Source organism: Hippocampus zosterae, chromosome 8, assembly GCF_025434085.1.
Source record: "Hippocampus zosterae strain Florida chromosome 8, ASM2543408v3, whole genome shotgun sequence".
NCBI lineage: Eukaryota > Metazoa > Chordata > Actinopteri > Syngnathiformes > Syngnathidae > Hippocampus > Hippocampus zosterae.
The window spans coordinates 2,728,188-2,753,901 of NC_067458.1; the positions used below are offsets into that span (position 1 = coordinate 2,728,188).

General features: G+C 39.6%; 2 protein-coding genes across 4 annotated transcripts in view; one reads left to right on the forward strand and one right to left on the reverse strand.

The window, feature by feature from the left end:
* Window positions 1-15,026, reverse strand: part of LOC127605701 (uncharacterized) — a 368,389-nt gene extending 353,363 nt beyond the window's left edge. Inside the window, exon 1 of the mRNA XM_052073475.1 lies at window positions 14,942-15,026. The gene's annotated coding sequence lies outside the window, so the exon portion shown is untranslated. The remainder of the gene's footprint in view (window positions 1-14,941) is intronic.
* The window catches only part of pomgnt1 (protein O-linked mannose N-acetylglucosaminyltransferase 1 (beta 1,2-)), a 51,958-nt gene that overhangs the window by 19,062 nt on the left and 7,182 nt on the right, over window positions 1-25,714 (forward strand). For 2 of the 3 annotated variants that reach the window (XM_052073404.1, XM_052073408.1), the window contains exons 8-20: window positions 1,037-1,135; window positions 4,793-4,920; window positions 5,888-5,958; window positions 6,118-6,193; window positions 11,621-11,704; window positions 12,087-12,128; window positions 12,498-12,556; window positions 17,054-17,126; window positions 19,192-19,320; window positions 20,968-21,093; window positions 21,190-21,254; window positions 21,381-21,425; window positions 21,528-21,663. In XM_052073404.1, the coding sequence (XP_051929364.1) occupies window positions 1,037-1,135; window positions 4,793-4,920; window positions 5,888-5,958; window positions 6,118-6,193; window positions 11,621-11,704; window positions 12,087-12,128; window positions 12,498-12,556; window positions 17,054-17,126; window positions 19,192-19,320; window positions 20,968-21,093; window positions 21,190-21,254; window positions 21,381-21,425; window positions 21,528-21,663 (1,133 nt within the window). The remainder of the gene's footprint in view (window positions 1-1,036; window positions 1,136-4,792; window positions 4,921-5,887; window positions 5,959-6,117; window positions 6,194-11,620; window positions 11,705-12,086; window positions 12,129-12,497; window positions 12,557-17,053; window positions 17,127-19,191; window positions 19,321-20,967; window positions 21,094-21,189; window positions 21,255-21,380; window positions 21,426-21,527; window positions 21,664-25,714) is intronic. The other variant, XM_052073407.1, reaches the window with a different exon arrangement.

Below are 25,714 nucleotides of genomic sequence, written 5' to 3' on the forward strand. Positions count from 1 at the left end.
GTGTATAATGTTTGACGAACTGGATACCCTGGCTGAGCAGGGCATGTCGGCGATAACGATGACCTGATTGGCTCCTCTGAACTTAAGGTGTGTCCATACGTAAGCGTCACGCATTCAAAATGGATGATTGTGTCAGGAAACAAACGCATGAGCGACGCCACAGTGTGCTCACAGCTTCAGCACAGGAGAGCCGTACACAGACAATTAGACAAGACGAATCGCGGGAGGTTTCGATTGTGTGCAGTTTTGCTCCCGTCTACCCGGGGATCTTTGCAGCTGTTTAACAGCAGAACACTGCAACATGGTAAATGAACATCCCAATGGCGTCCTCCAATAATATTTGCATGCCTCAGACATTGCATTCACCTTGAGTGGAAGAACAGGACTGCACATTCCTGTGCTCCTTGTGTCAGTATTTAAAATGGTTCTTAACTCCTCTTCTGATATGTTTTTCAATGATTTCAGAGGGGATGTGAAAAGGGGAATTGTACAAATGAAAATAATATTTTTGTTTTCATGTTTAGTATTTATTTTGGTAAAATTAGTATTTTGTTTTGCTTTTGTTAAATTAAGGGAAAAAAGACAATTACTGTTTAATAAAGTTAAAGTAAAAATGTCTTATTTCCCTAAAAGGGCTATTTCTATTATTAAGCAGGCACAACTTAACAAAATAAAAGAGTTCCTCTGCCTCAACACAATACCTCTCATTATTTGCTGTGTACTGGCAAAGTGAATACTTGTTATTTTCATGCACCCCATTATTTGGTTGGTTGTGAGGAGTGTTGATTTGTATAAGCTTGGCTTGACCATACTAAATTGGCATATAGCCCTGCTCCCCATGACCGCCGTGCATGGGACCGGACCACTGAACTATGCTCTAATAATGTCTATCTTGGGTATAAAACAATGATTTCAGCTTGAGATTTTCTTAATTCCTGTTCAAAATGGTCACATTTCATGAATGCACTGAAAGTGAAAGTCGTTTAAAGTCTTGTTTTTTTGTCTTGACTGACAAGCTGATTATTTGGATTTCTAGGACAAGCATATGGTGAAAAACATTCAAAATCTCCTGCTCTTTCCACCTGGGGTGATCCGGTTCTTCTTAAAACAGAAGTGCAACTCACTGCCTCTGAAGGTAATTCAAATTATTTAAAATGTCAAAAAGTAATGAGCAGCCATCTCTTTACCTCTGCATCCTAGACACATAATTTCCCGCGGGACGCACAGTTCCAATAATGTGCGTTTTTGAGACGCAAGGAAATTTCTCAAGTTAAAAAAAAAAAAAAAAAAAAAAAAAAACCTACGGCAGGCCTGAGGATTTCATGGTAACGATCGTTACCGGTAGCGTGTCATTTCCGTGGCGTCATTTTGACAGTACCGAAAAATCGTTTACCATAAAAGTCACAGCACACGAGTTGATTGTATGCGATCGAATCTCTCCTGTGTGATCAACGTGATTTCACTGTGCCTGTATGGGTGTTTGTGGTGTGGTGTGTTAGTGTGTTTATTCTAATTTACTTTCGTTTTGTTTTGTTTTCAGTGTTGGGGAGGACGGAACAGATAACGTTATGTGTGGATGCGGGTTGCTATTTTAGTTCTCGAACTGAGGAATCGCGCGAATGAAAGTTTGAGATGGCGGTGAAAAAAACCTCACAAAGGTCTAGTAATTAAGACATTTATGAAATGGGAATACCAGCCTGATTTTTCGTATGATTCGTATGATTCCAATAGTGGGCGCGCCCCCTGAGGCTCCATCAAGCGTGGCGCGTTTGGCCTGGGGAACATGCTTTTTTATTTATTTATTTATTTTTACTGTGTACTTTTTTTAGTTTTTATACTGAATAAAGTACAATTGCGCCTCAACTACATTAGGGGGCAGTGGCGCTCTCCTTGGCAGCGTGCGCACTGCACAGGGAGCATTCTCGGTGTTTTTTTTTTGCATTGAGCATGCGCACTTTGCACACGGCACAAAGTATGAGTATGAAGTGTCCACACAAAGTCGACAGGCGGAGTGAGAGAAACAGAGAAGAGTAAATATGACGAAGCTACAGTATATGAAGCCAAATGAATTAAGGCGTCACTTAAAGACATCGCACCCCAATCTCGTTGATAAAACACATGAGGTTTTTTTTTTCAGCTAAAACGTGCCGAATATTGTCAACAATCCCGTTTTGTGACTGCTGCTTATAATCATTTATCCAGACATAATCTTTGATTAAAAAGAAAAATCTGCACAAATTATTTTATATATTTTTGTTTTGCAGGTTAAAGGTTTTAAGATTGTGCTCCCGAGTTAATGTTGGTGAACAGTTTGAATGCGTTATTGATTTTATGTAATTTTATTTTTCAGTATTGTATGGTTTGACATGGTCAGTCAAAAAATATTTATAGTTTAATTAAGGATTTAATTTTATTTTTGAATTTCAGATTTTTCTGTTACAGTTAATAAAGCTATTCTTTGTTGTAAGTTGGTCCATATATCTTTTTTTAAATTATCTTATACGTTAATAAGGATACAGTGTTATGCAGAGGCGTACTTATAACAATTATATAGACAAATGACACTATTTATAGTCATGGGGGGCGCGAGATGTTTTCTTCTTCTGCATGACAGAAAATAATTGAGAACCACTGCACTAAACTCACCTGTGACGTATGCACAAAACACGAGAGCGAGATACGACGGGAGGCACGTTGGTCATTATATCTGTAGGCTAATTTAATTAATTTAATTTTATAATTTAATAATAATAATAATTTAATTAATTAATTTTGGATGGCACAAAATTTCTTGAAATTCAACGAAAAGAAGACAGAGGTGATATTGTTTGGTCCCAGTGGCCCTTGTACATTCCATCCTGTACATTTGGGCCCCCTGTCTACTTATCTGAAATCAACTGTCTCAAACTTGGGCCTTAAACTGGACAGTGATTTCAAACTCGATCGGCAAATTGGTGCCATTGTTAAATCCAGCTTCTTTCACCTTAGACAGCTGGCCAAAATAAAACCTCTCCTCTCACATTAACACTTTGAGACAGTAATTCATGCCTTTGTCACATCCCGGCTCGATTACTGCAATGCCCTTTACTTTGGAGTCAGCCAGTCCTCCATTAAGCGCCTTCAGCCGGGCCAGAATGCCGCTGCTCGCCTCTTGACTGGTAGTCGTAAGAGGGAGCATATAACTCCTACTCTGGCATCCCTTCACTGGCTCCCCATTCATTTTAGAGTTATTTTCAAGATCCTCCTCTTTGTTTTCAAATCTCTGAATAATCTCGCGCCACCTTACCTCTCTGAGCTCATCCGCCCCTACACACCTGCCCGGCGCCTCAGGTCTGTGGACCAGTCTTTGTTAGAAGTACCAAGAACTAAACTGAGGCTCAGAGGGGATCGAGCCTTTTCTGTTGCTGGTCCCTCTCTCTGGAATGACCTCCCACTGAACATTCGGCAAGCCTCCTCGCTGCCCATCTTCAAAGCCCTCCTCAAAACTCACTTGTATTCTTTGGCATTTGACTCAGCATGACTTAGATTTGTTCTTGGTTTTACTGTTTGGTGCTTTCTACCGCCTTTATTACCGATTTGTCTTACTGTTTATTGTGCATGTTAAATCGCAACATGTACAGCACTTTGTATGCAGTGATGGCTGTTTGAAAGTGCTCTATAAATACTGTGGACTTGACTAATCGCTATGAAAAATATTATGAAAAAGTCTTGGTTATTCCATAATTTACTGGTTGTAGCATGTTAACTTTAGGAATAAAACATCCGTCACAAGGTGTAGTAATGCTCATGTTAACTGTTGATAGAACTAATGACGTGTGTTAGATTCTTTCGTCAAATTGATAGTAGATTACACATGCATTGTCTTGGGAAGAGGATGTCAAGCCACATCAATACTTACCTGTATTAATGATTCACAGTAAATTAATCTTTGCAGTTTGAGATTGGAAAAACTACTCTGATTTTGTGCTATGCTGAATTCATGAAGCCATATGAGAACACCATATTTTGATCCATTTGTTTTTTTTGAATAAATTTGGAGTACACACCTGCTGATGTAATGTTCATTGTTAATGCATAGTTTTCAAACATTTACCCATGAAACATTATATTTTTGATTTTCAGAATTCTTGATTATGAATATCAGTCAAAATAGAAAAATGGGTTCACATGATGAATGTTTCCGGAACCCAAAATTAGTTACCGTGGTTTTCCCATTGGGTAATCGGACGGAACCGAAAAACTGCTCCCGTGAATTTCCGAAATCCTTCGGCCTGCTACTGAATTATTTAAATTTTTGCAGAATTTGTTTATAATTGTATGTATATGTTGTTGTTTGTGTTATTATCATATGCAATTGACTCACTGAAGGTAAACTGTAAAATTATCACTGAAGGAGAGTTCACGGTTCGTTTATCGTGGATTCGGTGCATCGTGGATTTTTTCAAGGGCTGTACATAAACGTAAAACAATAATTAAAACAATAACAATCATCCATCCATCCATTCATTCTCTACTCAGTTTATCCTAGGGAGGGCCGCAGGTGTGCTGGAGTCTATCCCAGCTCACTTTAGGCAATAATACAATCATAAATAGGAAAATCTGTCTGTGTTTATTTGTTGATAGTGCCCCACCACCTGGCAAAAATTCAACTAGTCGCCACTGGTCATAAATATTAAGAAGAGAGAGTCTTTGCTCATTATAATATTATTCAAATTCAGAAGGCAGAGAAGGTACTAAGTTTCATTCAACTTGTTTATTAATGTTAATCTAATTAATGTGATTGTCCTTTCAGAGGCAGAGTGCCACTGGGCAGACACAGAGTGGAACAGGCGCAGGAAAGTCTTCTGCAGCAAAGTGGAAGGATATGGGAGCATCTGCAGCTGCAAAGATCCAGCACCCATTGAATTCAACGCAGAACCTGTAAGACACAATAAAAAAATAGATTCAGTTAATTTCTACAGGGTTCCTACGCAAGTATGGACATTATGAAATTTGCACACTGAAGGGATGGCTCTAATCTGCCGCCTGCTGGAGACACACAAAACAGGATCATGACAACTTCGTTGGGTATTAACCTTGACCTTGAAAATCTGGAAATTAGGGTCTGGAAAAAGTATGGAATTTTAAATCTTAACCCTGTTATGCCATTGGTATCATATTTGATGCATGCATTTTCATTATGTAACTAATTCTTCAGAGTACATTCAATCATCTGTATCAAATTTGATACTGCAGGTTTAAAATATGATTTCCCCCAAATTTCCAGTTTTTGATATAATCTACATCATGCTTATAAATGTGATGCAACAAATATCTGAAACAAAATCATATGGCAAAAATATTTCTGTGGATTCTGTCCCTGCTGAAGTAACTGAACCATGATCACTTCTCGAGTACAGCACTCTGTTTCTTATTTATCATTGCCGAGAATTGCTGAGATAAGATCTATTGGCTTTTGACACTTTGAAAATTAGGGAGGAAAAAAAACATCTTTAATTAAAACAAGAAAAGCAGTCTGGATACAGTATATAAAATAATCTTATTTGTGTGCAGTATTGGGAAGTGCATTTTTTGTGGTCTAAAAATTAGGTTAAAATTAGTCCTGTGTCTTGCCTAACCCAGCTAAGTAGCGAAGATGCTAGGTATATGCTCACCAAAATGTTAGCCCTGTGCATTTTACTTTAGGTCTTTGAGGAGTAGGACCAACCGACATAATCCTGTACGACCACAAATTAGGCAGAGGCCAGTTTGTTTGGAGTGCACAGTTCCATTAAACTTTGAACACTATTGATGGATTAGTTAAAATACAAATCCTAGATTTTCTTGTTATATACTTGTCATACTCAGACAAAGTCACTAAACATTCATTCCATTTTCTTCTTTGTAGCTGCCGTATAATAGTGTCTTCAATGTGCCGGTAGCTGTCATTGCAGGAAACAGACCTAACTATCTCTATCGGTAAGAGCTCAGGTTTTAAAATGGGCAAGAAATTTGGTCAACATAATCAGACTGTCTAGTTATTATAGGAAAAAGTTACATTTTATAATCGGTGATAGTAATAGACAATTAGCCTCATTTCTGCCTATTTTAATGCAACTGTTCGCTGTCTGTTTTTAGGATGCTCAGGTCGCTTCTTTCAGCTCATGGTGTTAACCCACAGATGGTCACAGTGTTCATTGATGGATATTATGAGGTACTGTAATCTGACTGTTGTTTCGTCCTATTTCCCTTCACTTGGGGGAAAAAATTCAAGTAATTACAGAATGTTTGCAGACATTGTGTTAACCAGAATGTTTTTCTCTACACAGAGCTTCACAATCATTTATTTTTAATTGGAGCTTGGATTTTGATTTTTAGTGGAAAAATATCTTACTTTGTCAGATGTTTTGGCTACAAAACATGAAGCATGTCGATTTAGATACACAGTAGATATAAGAAAAATATTAACACCCCTGTTCATTGGCATGGTATAAGGGAAAACAATAAAGACCAAGTTAATTTGAAAACCATTTCACCATTAATCTGACCTTCAGTATAACCAGGGGTGCACATAACAAGTGCGCAGGTAGGTGTTCATGCGCAATGGTAACATAAAATTGCACACAAGATCAAGCTTGTCTTTGCGCATTTATGTACAAAGCAATATTGCAGCTCAATCAGGCAAGCCTCAATTCGAAGTTGAGTCAGCTACGAGGTTCCACTTCAAAGTAAAAGCTTGTATAGCCACCCTAAGTGCAGCTACTCAGTGTCACCCTTCTAGTGAGTTGTCAAAGACAAATAAATCAATGTCTCTCAGGTGTATCAATTTTTTCCAAAGCTATTCGAGTTAGGGTGCACCTATCTTAGGTTGCAGTGCCAGATTGGCAACAGCAAACTCAACTTGGTGGGGGGGTGTCAATCTGTCCAAACGGGCTGCACACAATAGGTGTGCTCAAGTCTCTCCAGCTGTGCCGCGGGAGAGAGGTGGAGTGAATAGGAATCCAGCAGTTGACATTGCGCCTGCAAGTCCAAGACCTAATCAGTCATAGGCTCAAGGAGTAGTGTCGGAAGTAGGAGATAGGAATACTCGCGTCAGTGTGGTTTTCCATCCAAGGGAAAGTCCAGATAACAATTATTATGGGAACAGACGGCCTACAATTTCAGACAGCCTTGAATGTCTTCGCATGTGACTCTCCGTGCTGTCAGTGTGCGGAAATCTTGTCAGATAATTTTCCAGGTGGTCCAACTACTCCCCGATCTTTTCCATTTTGCAAAGCGACTCCAACACATCCACTTTGCAGTTGAGTTCGGTCAACGCACGAGTCTGAGTGTTGATCATCCACCCCACACCCTCCATGTAGGCCGTCAGCTTACCGTATTTTCACGACTATAAGGCGCCATTAAAAGTCTTAAATTTTCTCCAAAATGGACAGGACGCCTTATGGTGTGGAGCGTCCTTTGTATGCGCTGAGTTCCAAAATCTGGCTGACAGCCGACACGCTGTTTATATAGAGAAAAGGTGGAAGTGACTGTGGCCAGGCATGCGGGAAAGAAGTCGGCCAATCAGGGAAGGGTGGGCGTGTATATATACATATATGGAGAAGGAGAGCGAGAGAGAGAGAGAGAGAGAGAGGATAAGCAAGCTGGGGAGCAGCTGGTGGTGAGGGGTGGGCGTGTAAGTGGACGCTAAAGGGACGCCGCAAGCAGGTACCAATAACTGTATAGAGTGTGGCAATGTGCATTGTTGCAAAACAACTCCTGTTTTGGTTTCTAAGAACCCCTGAAAATAAATTCGACAAAGAGACACGCCTACGAAGCTCAGTTCAAACTTAAAGCCACTGGTTATGCTTTTGGCATGCGTGCCCATCTCACAGCAGCGGTGAAAAACCAAGTCAAGCAAATTAACTCTGAGCATGCCGTTATTTCCAGAGGCTTGACTAAAGAACTCCAACCGCTGGACATTGGCATCAACCGGGCGTTCAAAGTAAAGTTGCGAACAGCATGGGAACAATGATCGATGGCAAACACAACTTTACAAAGAGTGAGAGGCAGCGCTTGGCGAGTTACGTCACAATACGCAACAACGAGAGGGAACGCGGCGTTTTTGATGGATTACGGTACTTGCACACACACGCGCTGCCACCATGTTTCGCTCTGTTCTTTACTTTCAAATGTGGGAAAGCTTCACACGAGAGAAATGTTGACTTTGCTGTTGCTGCTCCTTCTTTCCGCTCGGCAATGCGTAGCAACTCACACTAGCATGTGATGCGTTCAATGACAACTGGGATGTGCAGTCCTCTGCTTCTGATACAGAGGATGAGGACTTTGATGGATTTCTGGGTGATGATTGATCGATAAACGTGAGAACATTGTACGATGGCTAAATAAAATACACCCGAACTCAGTTCTGCTTTCGTTGCCTTTTTAAAAACGTGTTTTTAGCTTGTATCTGTGTCTTGGCATGCTACTGTATGCTTCAAGCTAACGTGTTAGCGTGCGCGCATGTATGCCGTATGTTTAAGCTGGCGTATGTTTTACCACTGTAAAACTGCGTCCATTGGTACAGTGTGGTCTGTCTATGTGTAAAATACAGAAATGTCACCCATTAATGAGACTGCGCCCAACCGTACGGTGCGTCAAATAGTCGTGAAAATACGGTATTCCCTTCCAATGAGGTTTTTCCTGACGGCTGAATTTTGCATTACAATTACATCAGTAAACTATGAGTGATTCTGAATAGCAAAGATTAAAAGATGTTGAAAATGTCACAGAACAGCTGAGTTTTGAGAAATTATTTGAAGGATTGGAGGTCAGTACAATTGCCGATGTGTTGAGGTAGAGAATTCCAGAGGGTGGGTGGGGGGGGGGGGCGACAGAAAAGGCAGGTTTTGTGTGTGGTCATGGGGATGGCGAGGAGGTTTGCATTTGAGTAGTGGAGATTGCGGAAAAGGGTGGAGAGGTAGGGGGGGGGCATAATTGTGAAAAGCTTTATCGGTGAGTATGTGATCCGTAATGTACCCTGGTGAAGATAAGCAGTATAGATGGATGTATGGACAGTTTAAATTCATCTATCCATTTATTATTTATAATTTTATCTGTGGTTTTATTGTTCTTGTTTTGATTGTAAAGTGTCCTTGAGTGTCTTGAAAGGCGCTTATAAATGAAATGTATTATTATTATTGTTATTTTTATATATTTATTCGTGCTGTCAGTTTATCACGTTATTATCGGCATTAATTTAAATCAATTTTAACGTGATAAAAATTTTTATCGCAAGATTAATGCGGCAACATGTCACAGCTGATGTTAGGTTGTTCTATAAATAAACCGGAAACAAAACAACAAGCGCGCTGCACAGATCCACACCCATGTCTGTTTTGCCACCAATGGCAGCGTGAGACGCTGAAAACGGATACTTAAAGAGTTTATGAATGGAAAGTTTACTTTTAAAAAGTTGCCAGATGGTTCCACTGACAAGACCAAAGTTACCTGTATGTTTTGCAGTTGTAAACTGAGCTATCATCAGAGCAAGTCTGAAATACCACTTAATAGCCAAGCACACAGCTGATGTGAGTACTCCGCCCCCTCGTCTAAGACAGACAGCTATGGATAATTTCAAAGTGAAGAAAATAGATAACACGACAAAGAACAAATTTGCTGAGACCATAGCTAAATATATGGCTACTGCATACAAGCCTGTCAACATTGTCCACAGTTAGACTCAAGCTGAAATCATTCGCATTGCATCTAACGACTCCACTACGGATTGCCAGCGAGAGCCTCCATTACAAGCTATGTACAGAAATTGTACGTAGCAGAGTAGGTTAAGGTACACTAAGCGGGAGAAGACACTGTTTCGGGATAGAAATAAGAGACTAGGTTGATGAGCCTCTGGTGAATAAAGAGCAGGTAGCCTGTTGAATACAATGTTTGTTTTATGTTGAGAGGGAAGAAATTTCATCTGTGCTGTATGGTACACATACAGTACATTTGACAATAAAATTTATCCAATCCAAAATCCAATGCCACTGACACGATTGTTACTTGTTTGGAACTATTTTGTGTGGAAGGTTACAGTGTTCCGTGTCCATGTAAATAAAGGGGGTGGAGCTTCTCTATGTTCGGCTGACAGAGATGGTGCGCCGAGGCACGTCGAGAGTTCAGCGGTGCAGTGGTAGCGACCACACTGAAAATAAAACGTCTCCAGTGTTGTGCCTCGAACCAAGTGTCGTCATCCGAAATGATGTGCACACAAAAGCATAGAGAGACTTCCGCGCAAGAAGGACCAACAGAATCAACATAGCCTGACTGCTGTGTTCAAAGCAAACTTGAGAAAAACGAAGTATGCAACCATGGCTTAAATCCACTATCAGCTGAGTACTAGTTTACCTAAGATGAGCACTTTATAATTTTATATTGCTCTGTTTTGATTCCCGAAAAAGAGCTGTTGAAGGAGCTGTTGTGTGACAAAAGTATTTTTTCACTGTTGTTGATGGACAGTAATATTGTGTGAGAGATTATGTGTGAATAACTGCTCCAAGTGAAAAATATTCATGTAAAATTGAAAATCGAAACTGTTGTTTCAGTAAATATTTGCATTTTGCACATAGAAAACTGATCCATGATGTTGATAAAAAGGGAAGAAATGGGGCAAAAAATATATATAAAAGGACATTAAGAAACAATAAAAAATGTGGGTAATCACGACTAATTGCGTTTTGAATCACGATTAAATAATCGTTTGACAGCTCATAAATATATGTAATGTTTTGCTGTTCGGTACTTTCTACCGTATTTGTTACAGATTTTTGCTTCACAAAAACCACAAAACCGTAGAGAGACTTCCGCGCAAGAAGGACCAATACAATCAACATAGCCTGACTGTGTTAGGGGGAGTGAACCCCCCCCCCCCCTTTCAGAATGGTTTGCCCCTGCAGCACGGGGGAAGTGCGTGTGCTTGTTTGTCCGGCCAGCAGTTTCCAATACAGCGGCACATAATGAACACTGTTGTCCGGTGTCTCGTTATTCTTCAACAAACATACAGAAACAGACTGCTGTGTTGAAAGCAAACTTGAGAAAAATGAAGTATGCAACCATGGTTTAAATCCACTATAGGCTGAGTACTAGTGTACCTTAGATGTGCACTTTACAATGTTATATTGCTCTGTTTTAATTTCATAAAAAAAGCTGTTAAAGCAGCTGTTGTGTGACAAAATATTTTTTTCACCGTTATTGATGGACAGTAATATTGTGTGAGATTATGTGTGAATAACTGCACCAAGTGAAAAATGTTTATGTAAAATTGAAAATCGAAATTGTTATTTCAGTAAATATTTGCATTTGGCACGTAGAAAACTGATTCATGATTCCATGTTGATGAGAGCATTAAAATGGGGAAAAAATAGGACAAAAAATGTAAAAGGAAATTCAGAAACGATAAAAAATGTGTGAGTAATTACGATTAATTTTTTAGTTGATTTGAGTTAATTATGACAGTTGCATTTTTAATTAGATTAAATATTTTAATCGTTTGACAGCTCTAATATATATATATATATATATATATATATATATATATATATATATATATATATATATATATATATATATATATATATATATATTTTTTTGCATGTCTCAGGAGCCGATGGATGTGGTGGCGCTGTTTGGACTGAAGGGAGTTCAGCATACACCAATCAGCATCAAGAATGCTAGAGTGTCACAGGTAAACACTCAACATTGCGTTGGACTGAGGTTACTTTTCATTAAAATGAATAAATAAAAGAATTATCATAATATTTTTGTAAGATTTTAATATATACAAATTGACAGAATCTGAAGTTGATCAAATGTCCGCTATTATTATTACCGGCACCATTGCTTTGTCTGAGTATCTTGAGATATTTTTTGCAGGTCGACTGTCAAAGTAAGAATGTTGGTATTGTGACAACACAACTTTAAAATAAGTTATGCCAGTAAATTCAATAAAAATGTGGGATTTTCCCAACTCTGTGTGCACTTTGTTTTCCATTCTCTGAAAGATGATGAAAAAATAACCCAAAAATGATGATTTTGCTTTGAGTAGATTTTCTCCTTCTTTGTCACAGCACTACAAGGCCAGTCTGACAGCAACTTTTAACTTACACCCAGTGAGTACTTTATTTATACAGTACATGAACGGCCAACAAAATGAGTCAGTGTCTTTTAAGTGTCCGATATATGGAATCGTGTATTTTGTCTTTAAAAGGTCTAAAAGGTTGTTCTTATAATTTTGTATTTGATTGAAAAGGGTTGTTAGAGTTGACATAAAGAATTCCTCTTCATTTGTTGAAATCAAAAGCTATTTTTCCAATTGTCGATTTTTACTACCAGCAATTTGAATTTGTTTCATACATTTTTAAATACTATGTTGAGTCAATTCAAGATGTATTTTTTGAATGAAAAAAGTTAAATTCATTCTATTCAAATTTGAAAACTTTATTCAAGTTTATAATTGTTTTTATCCCTATTTCCTCCAGGAGGCGAAAAATGCTATTGTGTTAGAGGAAGATTTGGACATCTCCATTGACTTTTTCAGGTGTGCTGGAACCTCTTTAAGTTACCTGTACATACTTGACATTTTTTTATTTGTGACATTGCACTCAACGAGTTGATTCCATAAAGATGCAGCGTCCTTCGGCCCGCCACAGTCCGAGCAACAGTATCTTGTTTTGATTGTTTTGGTATGGCTTAGCAGTGGCTGGCTGGGTTACGCGTCATACTCGGGAAACATTTGTTATTGTTGTGAAAGCTCAGAATTTGTTTTTTGATTGACTGTTAGATCTGCGATATTGCCATTCAACTGTTCACCTGTGATTATAATTTAGAATTGCAACAAAATGGTGTTTGAGCATGCAGGAAAACCTGTTCGTGAACCCCACACAGTCTGGATAGTTCAGTTGGGTTTGGCCATGTTTCTTTGTATGCAACTGGTCAAAGACTTTATAGTTCAGTACACAAATGCTTTTTGATAAAACAGCATGTTTTGTATTGGATTGCATAGAACCTTTGTCTATGGAAGTAAAAAAATGACCTTCGGAGGGCAGAAGATGTTTAGGGGGGAACATCTGTTGTTCAGTTTCAAACCATGCCTTTGTTGGACAGCTGGCTGACCTTTTAAACTTGTTTGGTGTTATTGTAACAGGTGTATTCTTGAAAGCAATCCAAAACATTTCTAAACCATGTTCAATTCAACTCAATTGTATTTATAGAGTATTTTCGAACAGCCATCGCTGCATACAAAGTGCTGTACTGGAGCAATTTAACATATACAATAAACAGTAAAACAAATCAGTAACAAAGACGGGAGAAAGCACCGAACAGTAAAACCAAGAACAAATCTAAGTCATGCTGAGTCAAATGCCAAAGAATACAAGTGAGTTTTGAGTAGGGATTTGAAGATGAGCAGCGAGGAGGCTTGCCGAATGTTCAGTGGGAGGTCATTCCAGAGAGAGGGACCAGCAACAGAAAAGGCTCGATCACCTCTGAGCCTCAGTTTAGTTCCTGGTACTTCTAATAATGTCTGGTCCGCAGTTGTGTAGGGGCAGATGAGCTCAGAGAGGTAAGGTGGCGCGAGGTCATTTAGAGACTTGAAAACCAATAAGAGGATCTTGAAAACAACTCTAAAATGTATGGGGAGCCAGTGAAGAGATGCCAGATTAGGAGTTATGTGCTCCCACAGCGGCATTCTGGACCAGCTGAAGGTGCTTAATGGAGGACTGGCTGACTCCAAAGTAAAGGGAATTGCAGTAATCGAGCCGTGACAAAGGCATGAATTACTGTCTCAAAGTGTTTATGAGAGAGGAGAGGTTTTACTTTGGCCAGCTGTCTAAGGTGAAAGAAGCTGGATTTAACAACGGCACCAATTTGCCGGTCAAGTTTGAAATCACTGTCCAGTTTAAGGCCCAGGTTTGAGACTGTTGACCTAAGATAAGGAGACAGAGGGCCCAGGTCTACAGGATGGGATGTACAAGGGCCACTGGGACCAAACAGTATCACCTCTGTCTTCTTTTCATTGAAATTCAAGAAATTTTGTGCCATCCAGGTTTTGATTTCTTCCAGGCAGGATAGAAGTGGCCTTAACGAGAAGGCGTCTTTTTTGCTTAGTGGAACATAGATCTGGCAGTCATCTGCATAGCAGTGGAAGGGAATAACATGTTTCCTTAAGATGAAACCCATGGGAGCAGATACAGCGAGAACAGTAGAGGCCCCAGAATTGAGCCCTGTGGAACACCACATGACAGGGGAGCAGTGCGTGACTCAGAGCAGCCAAGGCTGACACAAAAGGTTCTGTCAGCTAAATGGGACCTAAACCACTCAAGAGAACTACCGCCAATGCCCACCAAGTGCTGCAAACGAGTCAGCAGAATACTGTGATCCACTGTATCAAATGCTGCAGTTAAGTCCAATAAAACTAGACACACGTGGCAGTGTAATTTGCCAGAAGGATGTCATTAGAAAGTAACAGGGCTGACTCCGTGCTATTTATCGTCTTGAAACCTACTGGAAGACCTCCAAGATGTTATGTTCATCCAAGAAAAATTTCAACTGCATGTGCACCACTTTTTCCAGAATTTTTGAAATGAAAGGCAGTTTGGAAATGGGCCTGAAACTTGAACGCACATCTGGATCAAGACCAGGTTTCTTGATCAAGGGTTGGACCACAGCACGTTGAAACTGTTGGGGAACTATACCATAAGAGAGGCTGCTGTTGATGATGTCCAAGACCGATGCACCAACACTCTGGAGTACCTCCTGAAGGAAATGCGGGGGAAGGGAATCGTAGGGGGAGCCAGATGGCTTCGTCCGGCGAACTACGTCAAGCGTCAAGGACACAGTCTCAAAAGAATTTAGCACAGCTGAACACGGAACATGGACAGAGGTCAGGTGCGGTGTTTGAGACCGAAGTCCTAGCTGTAGAGACCTTATCAGTGAAGAACTGAAGAAATCTGTTGCACATCTCGGGTGAAGAATCCGAGCAAGTAGGCAGAGGGGGTTTGAGTACAGAATCGTTTTAAATAGTGCACATGGGTTGTGACGGTTGAATAAGGTCCGACAGATATTCTCTTTTGGCCTCTTTTACTGTGAGCTGGTAGTTACGCCCGCAGTCTTAACAAATTTGATAAGAGACCTGCAATTTCTCTTTTTTCCACTTGCGTTCAGCTTTGCGACACCCCTGCCTAGCTGCGCGAGTTTTGTCGTTAAACCAAGGCTCGGGTTTAGGTTTTGGGAGCACAGTTTTTGAAGCAGCCACCAAATCCAGGATGGCACGGCATGATGAGTTGAACCAAGAGGTGAGTTCCTCTGTGTTAGACGAGGGTAGGCAAAGGTTATTAAAGGCATCAGAGAACCGACTAGCAGTGCGAGGGTTAAAAATTCGGCATTTGCAACTAGGAGCGGCAGATTTTACAGCAGCATGCGAGATGACTACGTCAAATAAAACTGCCATGCGATCAGAAATCCCATTTTCAAGGACTTCCAGATTTGACACCGGTAGACCATAAGCAAGGACAAGGTCTAAAATATGTCCTTGTTCATGTGTCGGGCTGGTCACATATTTCACGAAATTAAAAGAGTCGATAAGTCTTAAGAAGTCCTTTGCTAGTGTTTTTTCCGGACAACACACATGGATATTAAAATCCCTCATTAGGAGGATATGATCATATCTCAGCCTGATTTCCGCAAGAAAGGTTGAAAAATCGCTTCAAAAGTCTTTGTTGTATTTAGGAGGACGGTAAATGACTGCGCAGAGCACCGGGAAAACACGACCGACTTCAAAGAAGGTTGCTTCAAAGCTTGTAGTCGATGTGGTGAATGTGCACCGTTTACATTTGAAATTGTACTGAAAGATACTCACCGTACCTCCACCGTTTAAGTCAAAATAGATGTATGTTTGCAGTTTTCTTACAGAATATACTACTATACTATGAATCTTATAATTCTTGTCATTCTTACCCAATAGAAAATGTTATCTGAGTTTTCTGTAATGTTCTTCGTCATATTTGGCCATTTAATATAATAATTCTATACCAAGTTGAATCACCACAAGCGAATGTTTACCTAAAGCAGTGGTTCTCAATTATTTTTTGTCCTGTAACATACTCATCTCTCATCTTCCGAGCCGCTTGATCCTCACTAGGGTCGCGGGGGGTGCTGGAGCCTATCCCAGCTGTCTTCGGGCAGTAGGCGGGGGACACCCTGAATCGGTTGCCAGCCAATCGCAGGGCACACAGAAACAAACAACCATTCACACTCACACTCACACCTAGGGACAATTTAGAGTGTTCAGTCAGCCTGCCACGCATGTTTTTGGAATGTGGGAGGAAACCGGAGCACCCGGAGAAAACCCACGCAGGCCCGGGGAGAACATGCAAACTCCACACAGGGAGGCCGGAGCTGGAATCGAACCCGGTACCTCCGCACGGTGAAGCCCACGTGCTAACCACTGGACTACCGGGCCGCCCTGTAACATATAAGTGAATAAAAAAAAGAAATATGGACCAACTTACAACAAAGACGAGCTTTAGTAACTGTAACAGAAAACATTTAAAGTGCATCTGAAAATAACATAAAATCCTTAATTTAACGATAAATATTTTTTGACTGACCATGTCAAGCCATACAATACTGAAAATAAAATTACATAAAATCAATCACTAATAATGCATTCAAACTAATCACCAACATTATCTCAGGACCACAATATTTTAAAAAACTTTAAAAAATAAATAAAATAATTTGTGCTGATTTTTTTCATCAAAGAGGATGTCTGGATTAATTGCGACGAGTAGTAAATTGATGGCAATATTCGGCACGTTTTCAATGAAAAAAAAAAACCTCTGTGGTCAAACGCGCTCCCCTTGACGAAGCCTCACTATTAAAGTGTAAGTAAGCATGAATACCTGCTGAATTTACTGAACTGTGTATTTTATTATGTGCTGTAACTTAGTAATGTTTTGAAAAACTGAAAATTATCGATACGCAAAATGTTGTATAATTGATGCAAATCCAACTTTGCTCTTGGTGGTGCTACTAGCTTCCTGAGTCAGACCATCCATCTGTTGGATGAAGATGACAGCCTGTATTGCATCTCAGCCTGGAATGATCAGGTGAATAAACTGCTTTGATCTTTTCAAGAAAACTTAATAGTATAGTTAATTTTGATGTACCATTATCTGTTTTTTTCAAAGAACCCTGAGAATGTTGGATTTCCTCTGATAAACAGTAGTTACCAGAGAAACCATGTATTTTCAAATACTTAAGCAGTGATAATTTTGCAGTTTAACCCCAGCGAGTCACGGGGACCCGCTGATCAGAGAAGTATGAGTCCCATTATGCATTTAGAGAGTCCCAAATTTCGAATTCTGAAATGGTCTACTTATTCAATTGCATATGATAATAACACAAACAACAACATTATCCAGTACATTGATAATAGGTTTACTTCTTACAAACTAATACTGCAAAAATTTAATGTAGGCATACAAGATTTGCTGAGAAATAGGTTCTTATTTCATCCCATGGTTCAGTCTTTGAGGTCAAAAATTCTCCTCTCTTTACTCTGCTTCCAATGATGCAAGGCTTTCTCAAAGTCAACTTATCGCAAAAAACTATCCAAATTTAGCTGCTTCCTCTGTTATTTCGCCTCAATATACTTTCGCAACACTTGTTTGCAACACTTGTTTTAATGTTACACGACTTGGCAATCGTCTGCTTCCGAGAGGTGAAGGCCAACCTCGCCAATCTCGTCTCGCGAGATTACTTCACGCGAAATCAAAACAACAATGGTGGTGATTGTCAAACTGCGATCATTGTGGGAAAAAAGGTGATTGTCAAACTGCGATCATTGTGGGAAAAAAGATGTACCGAGCAGGCCTGAGGATTTCATAAATTCACGGTAACTGTTTTTCAGTTCCGTCGGATTACCCAATGGGAAACCACAGTAACTAATTTTAGGTTCTGTAAACGTTCATTCTGGGAACCCATTTTTCTATTTTGACTGATATTTATAATCAAGAATTCTGATACTCAAAAGTATAATGTTTCAATGGTAAATGTATGAAAACTGCATTAACAATGAACATTAAATTGGCAGCTGTGTACTCTCGGTTTGTTCAATAAAATAAATGGATCAAAATATGTTGTACTCATATGGAATCATGAATACAGCATACCGCAAAATCAGAGTATTTTTTCCAGTCTCACACTGCAAAGATTAATTTACTGGAAATTATTAAGACAGGTAAGTATTGGTGTGGCTTGAAATCCTCTTCCCAAGATGATGCATGTATAATCTACGATCAATTTGACAAAAGAATCTACCAGAAGTCATCGTTAGTTCGACCGACAGTGAACATTAGTGTTACTACACCTTGTGACGAATGTTTTATTCATAAAGTTACCATGCTACAACCAGTAAATTATAGAATAACCAAGACTGTTAAATAATATTTTTCAAAGCGATTAGCCTATAGATCTAATGACCAACTTGCTCTTGTTTTCTGTGCATACGTCAGAGGTGAGTTTAGTGATACGCCCTTCGGGCGATTCATACGAAAAATCAGACTGCCATTCCAATTTGTTAAATGTTGTGATTAGTAGACCTTTGTGTGTTTTTTTTCATGTCCCCCCCCCCCCCCACACACACTGAAGACAAAACAAAAGTAAATTAGAAGGAACACACACCACACCACAAACACACAGGAGTTGATCACACAGGAGAGATTCGATCATGTACAGTCAAGTCATGTCCGATGACTTTTATGGGAAACGACTTTTTGGTCCCGTCAAAATGACGCCACGGAAACGACACGGTAACAATCGTTCCCGTGAAATCCTCAGGCCTGCCGTAGTTTTTTTTGTTGTCGTTTTGACTGAGAAATTTCCTTGCGTCCCAAAAACACACATTATTTGGAAATGTGCATCCCGCGGGAAAATTATGCGTCCAGGACGCGGGACACAAAGGTAACGATATGGCTGCTTAAGCGGCCTTCCTTTCTATGGCTGTCCAAACTGAAGTTTGCACAGTCATACAGAAATGACTGGGATCTACCATTTTTAGTCTATTGGTTATAATGTACTGAGGATACTCAGGTTAACAAAATATACAGAATTGTAGGTATCACATTCTAACTAGTTGTCATCAGTTCCTTCATATATCTTTGTGTTCTGAAGGGCTATGAACACACAGCAGAAGATCCCGCTTTGCTCTACAGAGTGGAGAGTATGCCTGGCCTGGGGTGGGTCCTGAAAAAGAGCCTCTATAAGGATGAACTGGAGCCAAAATGGCCAACACCTGAGAAGGTGCAGGATTCTTCTTTTCTCTGGGTCAAGTGTACCTAAGTCACTCTGGTACCTAAGTTTGCATTGGTGATTCTACTTGTACAGCGATATGTGTATTACCATACCTTTGATCCAGTGGCGGATGATGGTCTGTCAAGGAGGGGAAGCTCAATTCCGGCCTACATCATAAAATGTGTCGGTTTATTTATACGTGGATGCTACTCTCCATTCATTTTTAAGAAAATTATCTGTGACCCTGTCATACCAACAAGGCGTCTTTTCCAGGGACTTAACTAGTGTGCTACAACTAAAGCAGCTACAATAAAACCCACCAGAAACGAAAGATTAATTTATCATTCGTCATTTTCAACAAAGAAAGTGTCGCTCAGATGATTAGAAGTCTCCAGTTCAACTCAGAACAGAATGAAAATTGAAAAATGCTCTCACGATGCCGACACCAAAAGATCAGTGTTTGGCTCATTTTGTTGTCAATCCAAAAGAGATTCAGCCTCAGCCAGATCATCCAATCATCATGCAGAAAAGCTCAGCGTCTGGGCTAGCCCATAAACGCCCACTGTCCATAGACTCCCAGAGACGCTGAGCGTCCGACGGGTGGGACAAAACCAGCATTTATCCAATGACTCGTCTTGTTTCAATGCATTGGGACAACCTACACTGAACTCTCTAGACGCCCAGTGTCCGCACTGTAGACGCTCAGCGTCCACACAGTTTAAAGTGCAGTGAAGCTGCTGGAATGAATGAGAAGAGACTCACATCGTAACCAGTAATAAGAAGCTGATTCGGAAAAAAGTTGAGCGCGTTGTAGCGCATATTTAGTCAATGACATGTACACACAACTGTAAAATGTGTTATTTTTGGACATTTTAGGGGAAGCTTAGCTTCCCTTGCAGTCACAGAGCAATCACCTCTGCTTTGATCTGGCTTACACCAGTAGTCATTTACCAGCTCAGTCAGATAATTTTTGTTTGCATTCTGCAGTTGTATATAATTTAAATGAAAACTCTTATTTTAATCTAATGTTTGTGCTTGTAAGCCTTTTCTGGGTTTTTGTTGAAAGAAATAGTTTTTCCAGAAAGGTTGAAGTATCAAAATTGATTTCACAACTATGTGATTGTATTTTTTTTGTAATTCATCCCAAACAAAAGGCAGTTTGTTGAGTTGAGGCAAACCGTTATTTGTTTATTTTGTAAAGTTCTTATTGATCATCTGAAGGCAGATTTTTTTAAAGGAAAATTATTTAATTGAAGTATGTAAAAATACTTTATCTTGCTAGTCAATACAAACGATTCTGCTCTGTCTTCCCCTTTGAGTGATAAATAAATTCCTGCTGCTCCTACTCTTGAGACTGACTCTATTAAACATAAAATATAATTATAGCACATGTCAAGATGTGCGCTAATCTTTATGGATGACATGGTAGGGACAAAAGCAACTGACATCAAATGATTAACTGGAGCCGATTTTACAGTCAGACAAAATTTTCAAATTGTGTGGTAGCAGAATCAGAGTGAATGGCAGAAATAAACTACGTGTGTCACATGCGCTTTAATTTACAAAGTGGAAGCCGATGATGTGAAAACCTTTTAAATAAGTGGGTTGTGTTTTTGGCCTTGTTGTGATGCTGATCTGGTATCTGTCTCTCTTTAGTTGTGGGATTGGGACATGTGGATGCGAATGCCAGAGCAGAGGAAGGGCAGAGAGTGTATCATACCTGATGTTTCCCGCTCTTACCACTTTGGCATCATCGGCCTCAACATGAATGGATATTTTCATGTAAGATGTGATATATACAATTTTTATTATATTATATATATATATAATGCTGCTGTATATTTTTTTTACATAGGAGGTATATTTTTTTTTACATAGGAGGTATATTTCAAGAAACACAAGTTCAACACAGTGCCTCACGTGCAGTTGAAGAATGTGGACAGGTGTGTACAGCCAAATGACTCAGACTTTTATAGACTGGACATAAAATACCTGCCATTCTTGGTTTAATGATATCGAGGAAGTCAAGAACAAGAGTGGAACAAGTGTTTTTCTACTTGTTCTCACAGCTTAAAGAAGGATGCTTATGAAGTGGAAATCCAAAACCTACTTCGGTGAGTGAGATTTAGATGAGACACTGAGCATGATATTTATTGAAATGAATAACTAAGAGAAGTTTGGATTGGTAGACATGAAGCCAAAGTTTGTGATTTCAGGGAGGCAGAAGTGCTGGACCACACCAAGAACCCGTGTGAGGACACGATGCTGCCAGACTCTGAGGGGAAAGTCTATGTCATGTTCATTAAGATGGAGTCAGAGACAGACACCTCGACCTGGACTGAGCTTGCTAAGGTAGACATGTCATTTGTGCTGCAAGAAATTGAATGCTGATGTCTGCAATTTTTTTTTTTTTTTTTTTTTGCTTCGATCAAGTGTTCTCTTGTCAAATACAATTTGGCAAAGAGGATTTGGTTTCTGATATACCACCATAGATTTAATACAGCAGAAGCAATGATTAAAGAGTAAATTCTGAAGGGGATGTAATTGGTAGAGACTACCCTGCTGTTTTGCTTGTGTGCACATGTGCACATGTCGACTCCTTGCTCGCCCTCTCGAACATATAATGATCGATCTCTCATGAAAATTTGCATTCAGTGTGAGCATTCCTCTTGCTGACAGTTGTCCGTTCCTTTCAAGCTTCCCACCTTAGGTATTTCCTCACCACAGGCAGTAACTTTAAACAATCCTAAGAGGAACAATTCTTGTATTGCCCAAAAGAAGAATAGCTAAGAATAGCTATTAATATAGCTAAGAAGTATTTGTATCTCGAAATGTTTAGCATTTTTCCATTTTACAAATACGCTAATTTTGAGGGTCGTAACACACACAAAAAACTGTTTTGTGACTTTTTCAGTTAAAAATGGCTCACTATATTTATCAATCTATCTTTTATCTATCGATATAGATCTATATCTATCTATATATATATATATATATATATCTATATATATGTCAGTTTAGCCCATTTTTATTGGCATTAATTTAAATGAATTTTAACGGGATTAAAATTTTTCTCGCGAGATTAACGCGGCACACGTCACAAGCGGATGTTACGTTGCTCTATAAATACACCAGAAACAAAACAACAAGTGCGCTGCAGAAGTCCACGGCCATGTCTGTTTTGCCAGCCATGGGAGCGCGAGACACCGAAAACGGATACTTAGAGTTTATGAATGGAAAGTTTACTTTTAAAAAGTTGCCATATTGCTCCACTGACAAGACCAAAGTTATCTGTTCTTCTCTCTCTCTCTGTATCATACAGGTATACGATGTATGCCACTGATGCGATTGTTACTTGTTTGGAACTATTTTGTGTGGAAGGTTACAGTCTTCTGTGACCAAATAAATAGAGTGGGCGGAGCTTCTCAGTGTTCGTCTGACAGTGAGCTGCAGTGGTAGCGACCTAGCAAAAGTAAAACGTCTCCAGTGTTGTCATCGAACCAAGTGTAGTCATTCGAAATGAGGTCTACACAAAACCGTAGAGACTTCCGTGCAAGAAGGACCAACACAATCAACATAGCCTGACTGTGTTAGGGGGAGTGAAACCTCCCCTTTCAGAATGGTTTGCCCCTGCAGCACGGGGGAAGTGCGTGTGCTTGTTTGTAAGGCCGGCAGTTTCGAATACAGCGGCACATAATGAACACTGGTGTCCGGTGTCTCGTTATTCTTCAACAAACATACAGAAACAGACTGCTGTGTTGAAAGCAAACTTGAGAAAAATGAAGTATGCAACCATGGTTTAAATCCACTATAGGCTGAGTACTAGTGTACCTTAGATGTGCACTTTATAATGTTATATTGCTCTGTTTTGATTTAATAAAAAAAGCTGTTAAAGCAGCTGTTGTGTGACAAAATATTTTTTTCACCGTTATTGATGGACAGTAATATTGTGTGAGAGATTATGTGTGAATAACTGCACCAAGTGAAAAATGTTCATGTAAAATTGAAAATTGAAATGGTTATTTCAGTAAATATTTGCATTTGGCACATAGAAAACTGATTCATGATTCCATGTTGATGAGAGCATTAAAATGGGGAAAAAATAGGACAAAAAATGTAAAAGGAGTAATCACGATTAATTTTTTAGTTCATTTGAGTTAACTAGGACAGTTGCATTTTTAATTTGATTAAATATTTTAATCGTTTGACAGCTCTATTAAAAATATGTTACATCAAATCATCCTTGACAGTTCACTATCCTTTCACTCCCACATCAATAACATTACCCGGTCCGCTCATTTCCACCTTCGCAATATAAACCGCCTCCGTCCCTCACTCACTCCGCACACCACCACTATCCTTGTTCACAGTCTCGTCACTTCCCGTATTGACTACTGCAACTCACTCCTCTTCGGTGTCCATCAAAAATTCCTCCATAAAATTCAGCAGCCCGGATCATCACGAGAACCCCCTCCTTCCATCATATCACCCCCATCCTCCGACAGCTCCACTGGCTTCCTGTCAAACTTAGAATCAACTTCAAAATACTTCTCTATACATTCAAAGCCATCCATAACCTTGCGCCCCCCTATCTGTCAGATCTTCTTCAAATCTCCATTCCCTCTCGGTCACTCAGGTCCTCATCCTCCCTCCACCTTTTTCTACCCTCTGCCCGTCTCAGTACAATGGGGTGCAGAGCCTTCAATCGCTCTGCCCCCAAACTCTGGAACTCACTTCCTCCCAACATTCGTAATATTGACTCTCTTTCCTTATTCAAAACCCAGCTCAAAACCCACCTATTCAGACTTGCCTACCCGCCCTTAAATCTTTCTTTCTTTATTATTTTATCTGTGTTTTACTATTGGTCTTGGCTGTACAGTGTCCTTGAGTGTTGTGAAAGGCGCTTACAAATGTGATGTATTATTATTATACATGTCACAATTATTAGAACCCTGATGTGAATACAGAAAGAAGGATATTCAACCATTCCTATTTGCATAAACCGTCTCAATCATTCATGGACCTGGGTCCTCTACTCTGCACTCTCCTCTTGAGGTCACCCTATAGGTTTTCAATGGGATTGAGGTTTGGGGACTGAGAGGGCCCTAGGAGGAGCTTGAACCTCTGTCTGGTGAACCATTTCTACAATTTTCAATATGAGAATACTGTATGCTTACACAATGTAAATTGAATTTATTTGTGAAGACTTTCCACACATCTTAACCAGGGTTAATAATAATTATGGAGGGCACTGTGAATTAGAGGTAAGATCGGGCCAAAAAAAAACAGCCGACCCGACCCGCTGGTATTCAAGCCCGACCCGGCCCGAGCCCGACCAATTAACTTGATTTGCAGGCCCGAGCCGAAAACAAACCCGACATTTCCTATTTTATTTATGATGACTTGGGAGGAGGAGGGGTGATTTGTAATAACAAATTAAAGCCCGTCTTTTGTCATGAAATCTATGTTAACTCATTGAATACCACCCCTTTTCACTGGAGCAAACCCCCTCAATACCTCACATTTTACTGAATTTCAACTGATTAGCAAGGCCCACAGAATTTTCTGTTCTATGGCTATCTATACATACAGCGTGTCAAAAGTAAGGTGAGACTCTCTTCTTTCAGCAGAAAAAAAAGTTTGTTTCTATCTTTCTCCGTTCGTTGGCAATCAGCATTAGAAAACTGCCCAGTTTTATGGAAAAGGCCGATTTTCTGCAGAAATCCAGCGAAAATTAGCTTTTTGTAAAAGCATGCATTTCAATCATAATTTAAAGTTTTACACTATTTTATTTTGCTTTGGTGACAGCTCAAATACCTCAATAATGTGTTACTCCTACAAAATAACATTACAAATAATGTTTTTTGTAGCAAAATAATTTATTTGCACACAACAAAACTATTGAACTATGAACATAAGTGCAGCTGTGGAGAAGATGGTTTTTGGCTTCCATCCTGTTTGTCACCACATCGATTCATCCCACCACGGCCAGATGCACGACCTATAAATTATAGAAACATAAAAAGTTGCAAATATTCAGTATCTTGCTGCAGAGTGAGGTACAATAATTTTATTTACCTTTCTTTCCACCACCAAAGCGAGGAGTCATCTTTTGGCTTTTGGTTGGACAATCTGTAATTTATAGAAGTATGTACAATTACCACACTTTTTTCTATTTTTTTATTGTTGCTTTACACTTACATTTCAACATCTCTCTCTCTCACACACACACACACACGCACACACACACGCACACACACACACACACACACACACACACACACACACTGCTATTTACACCATTCATTCCACGTTGCTCAGCATCCAATTTGACATGAAATGGAATATGAATTTAACACTAGTGGTTTTAGCAGAGCTGCGTGGACCAAATGTGTCCTGTTTT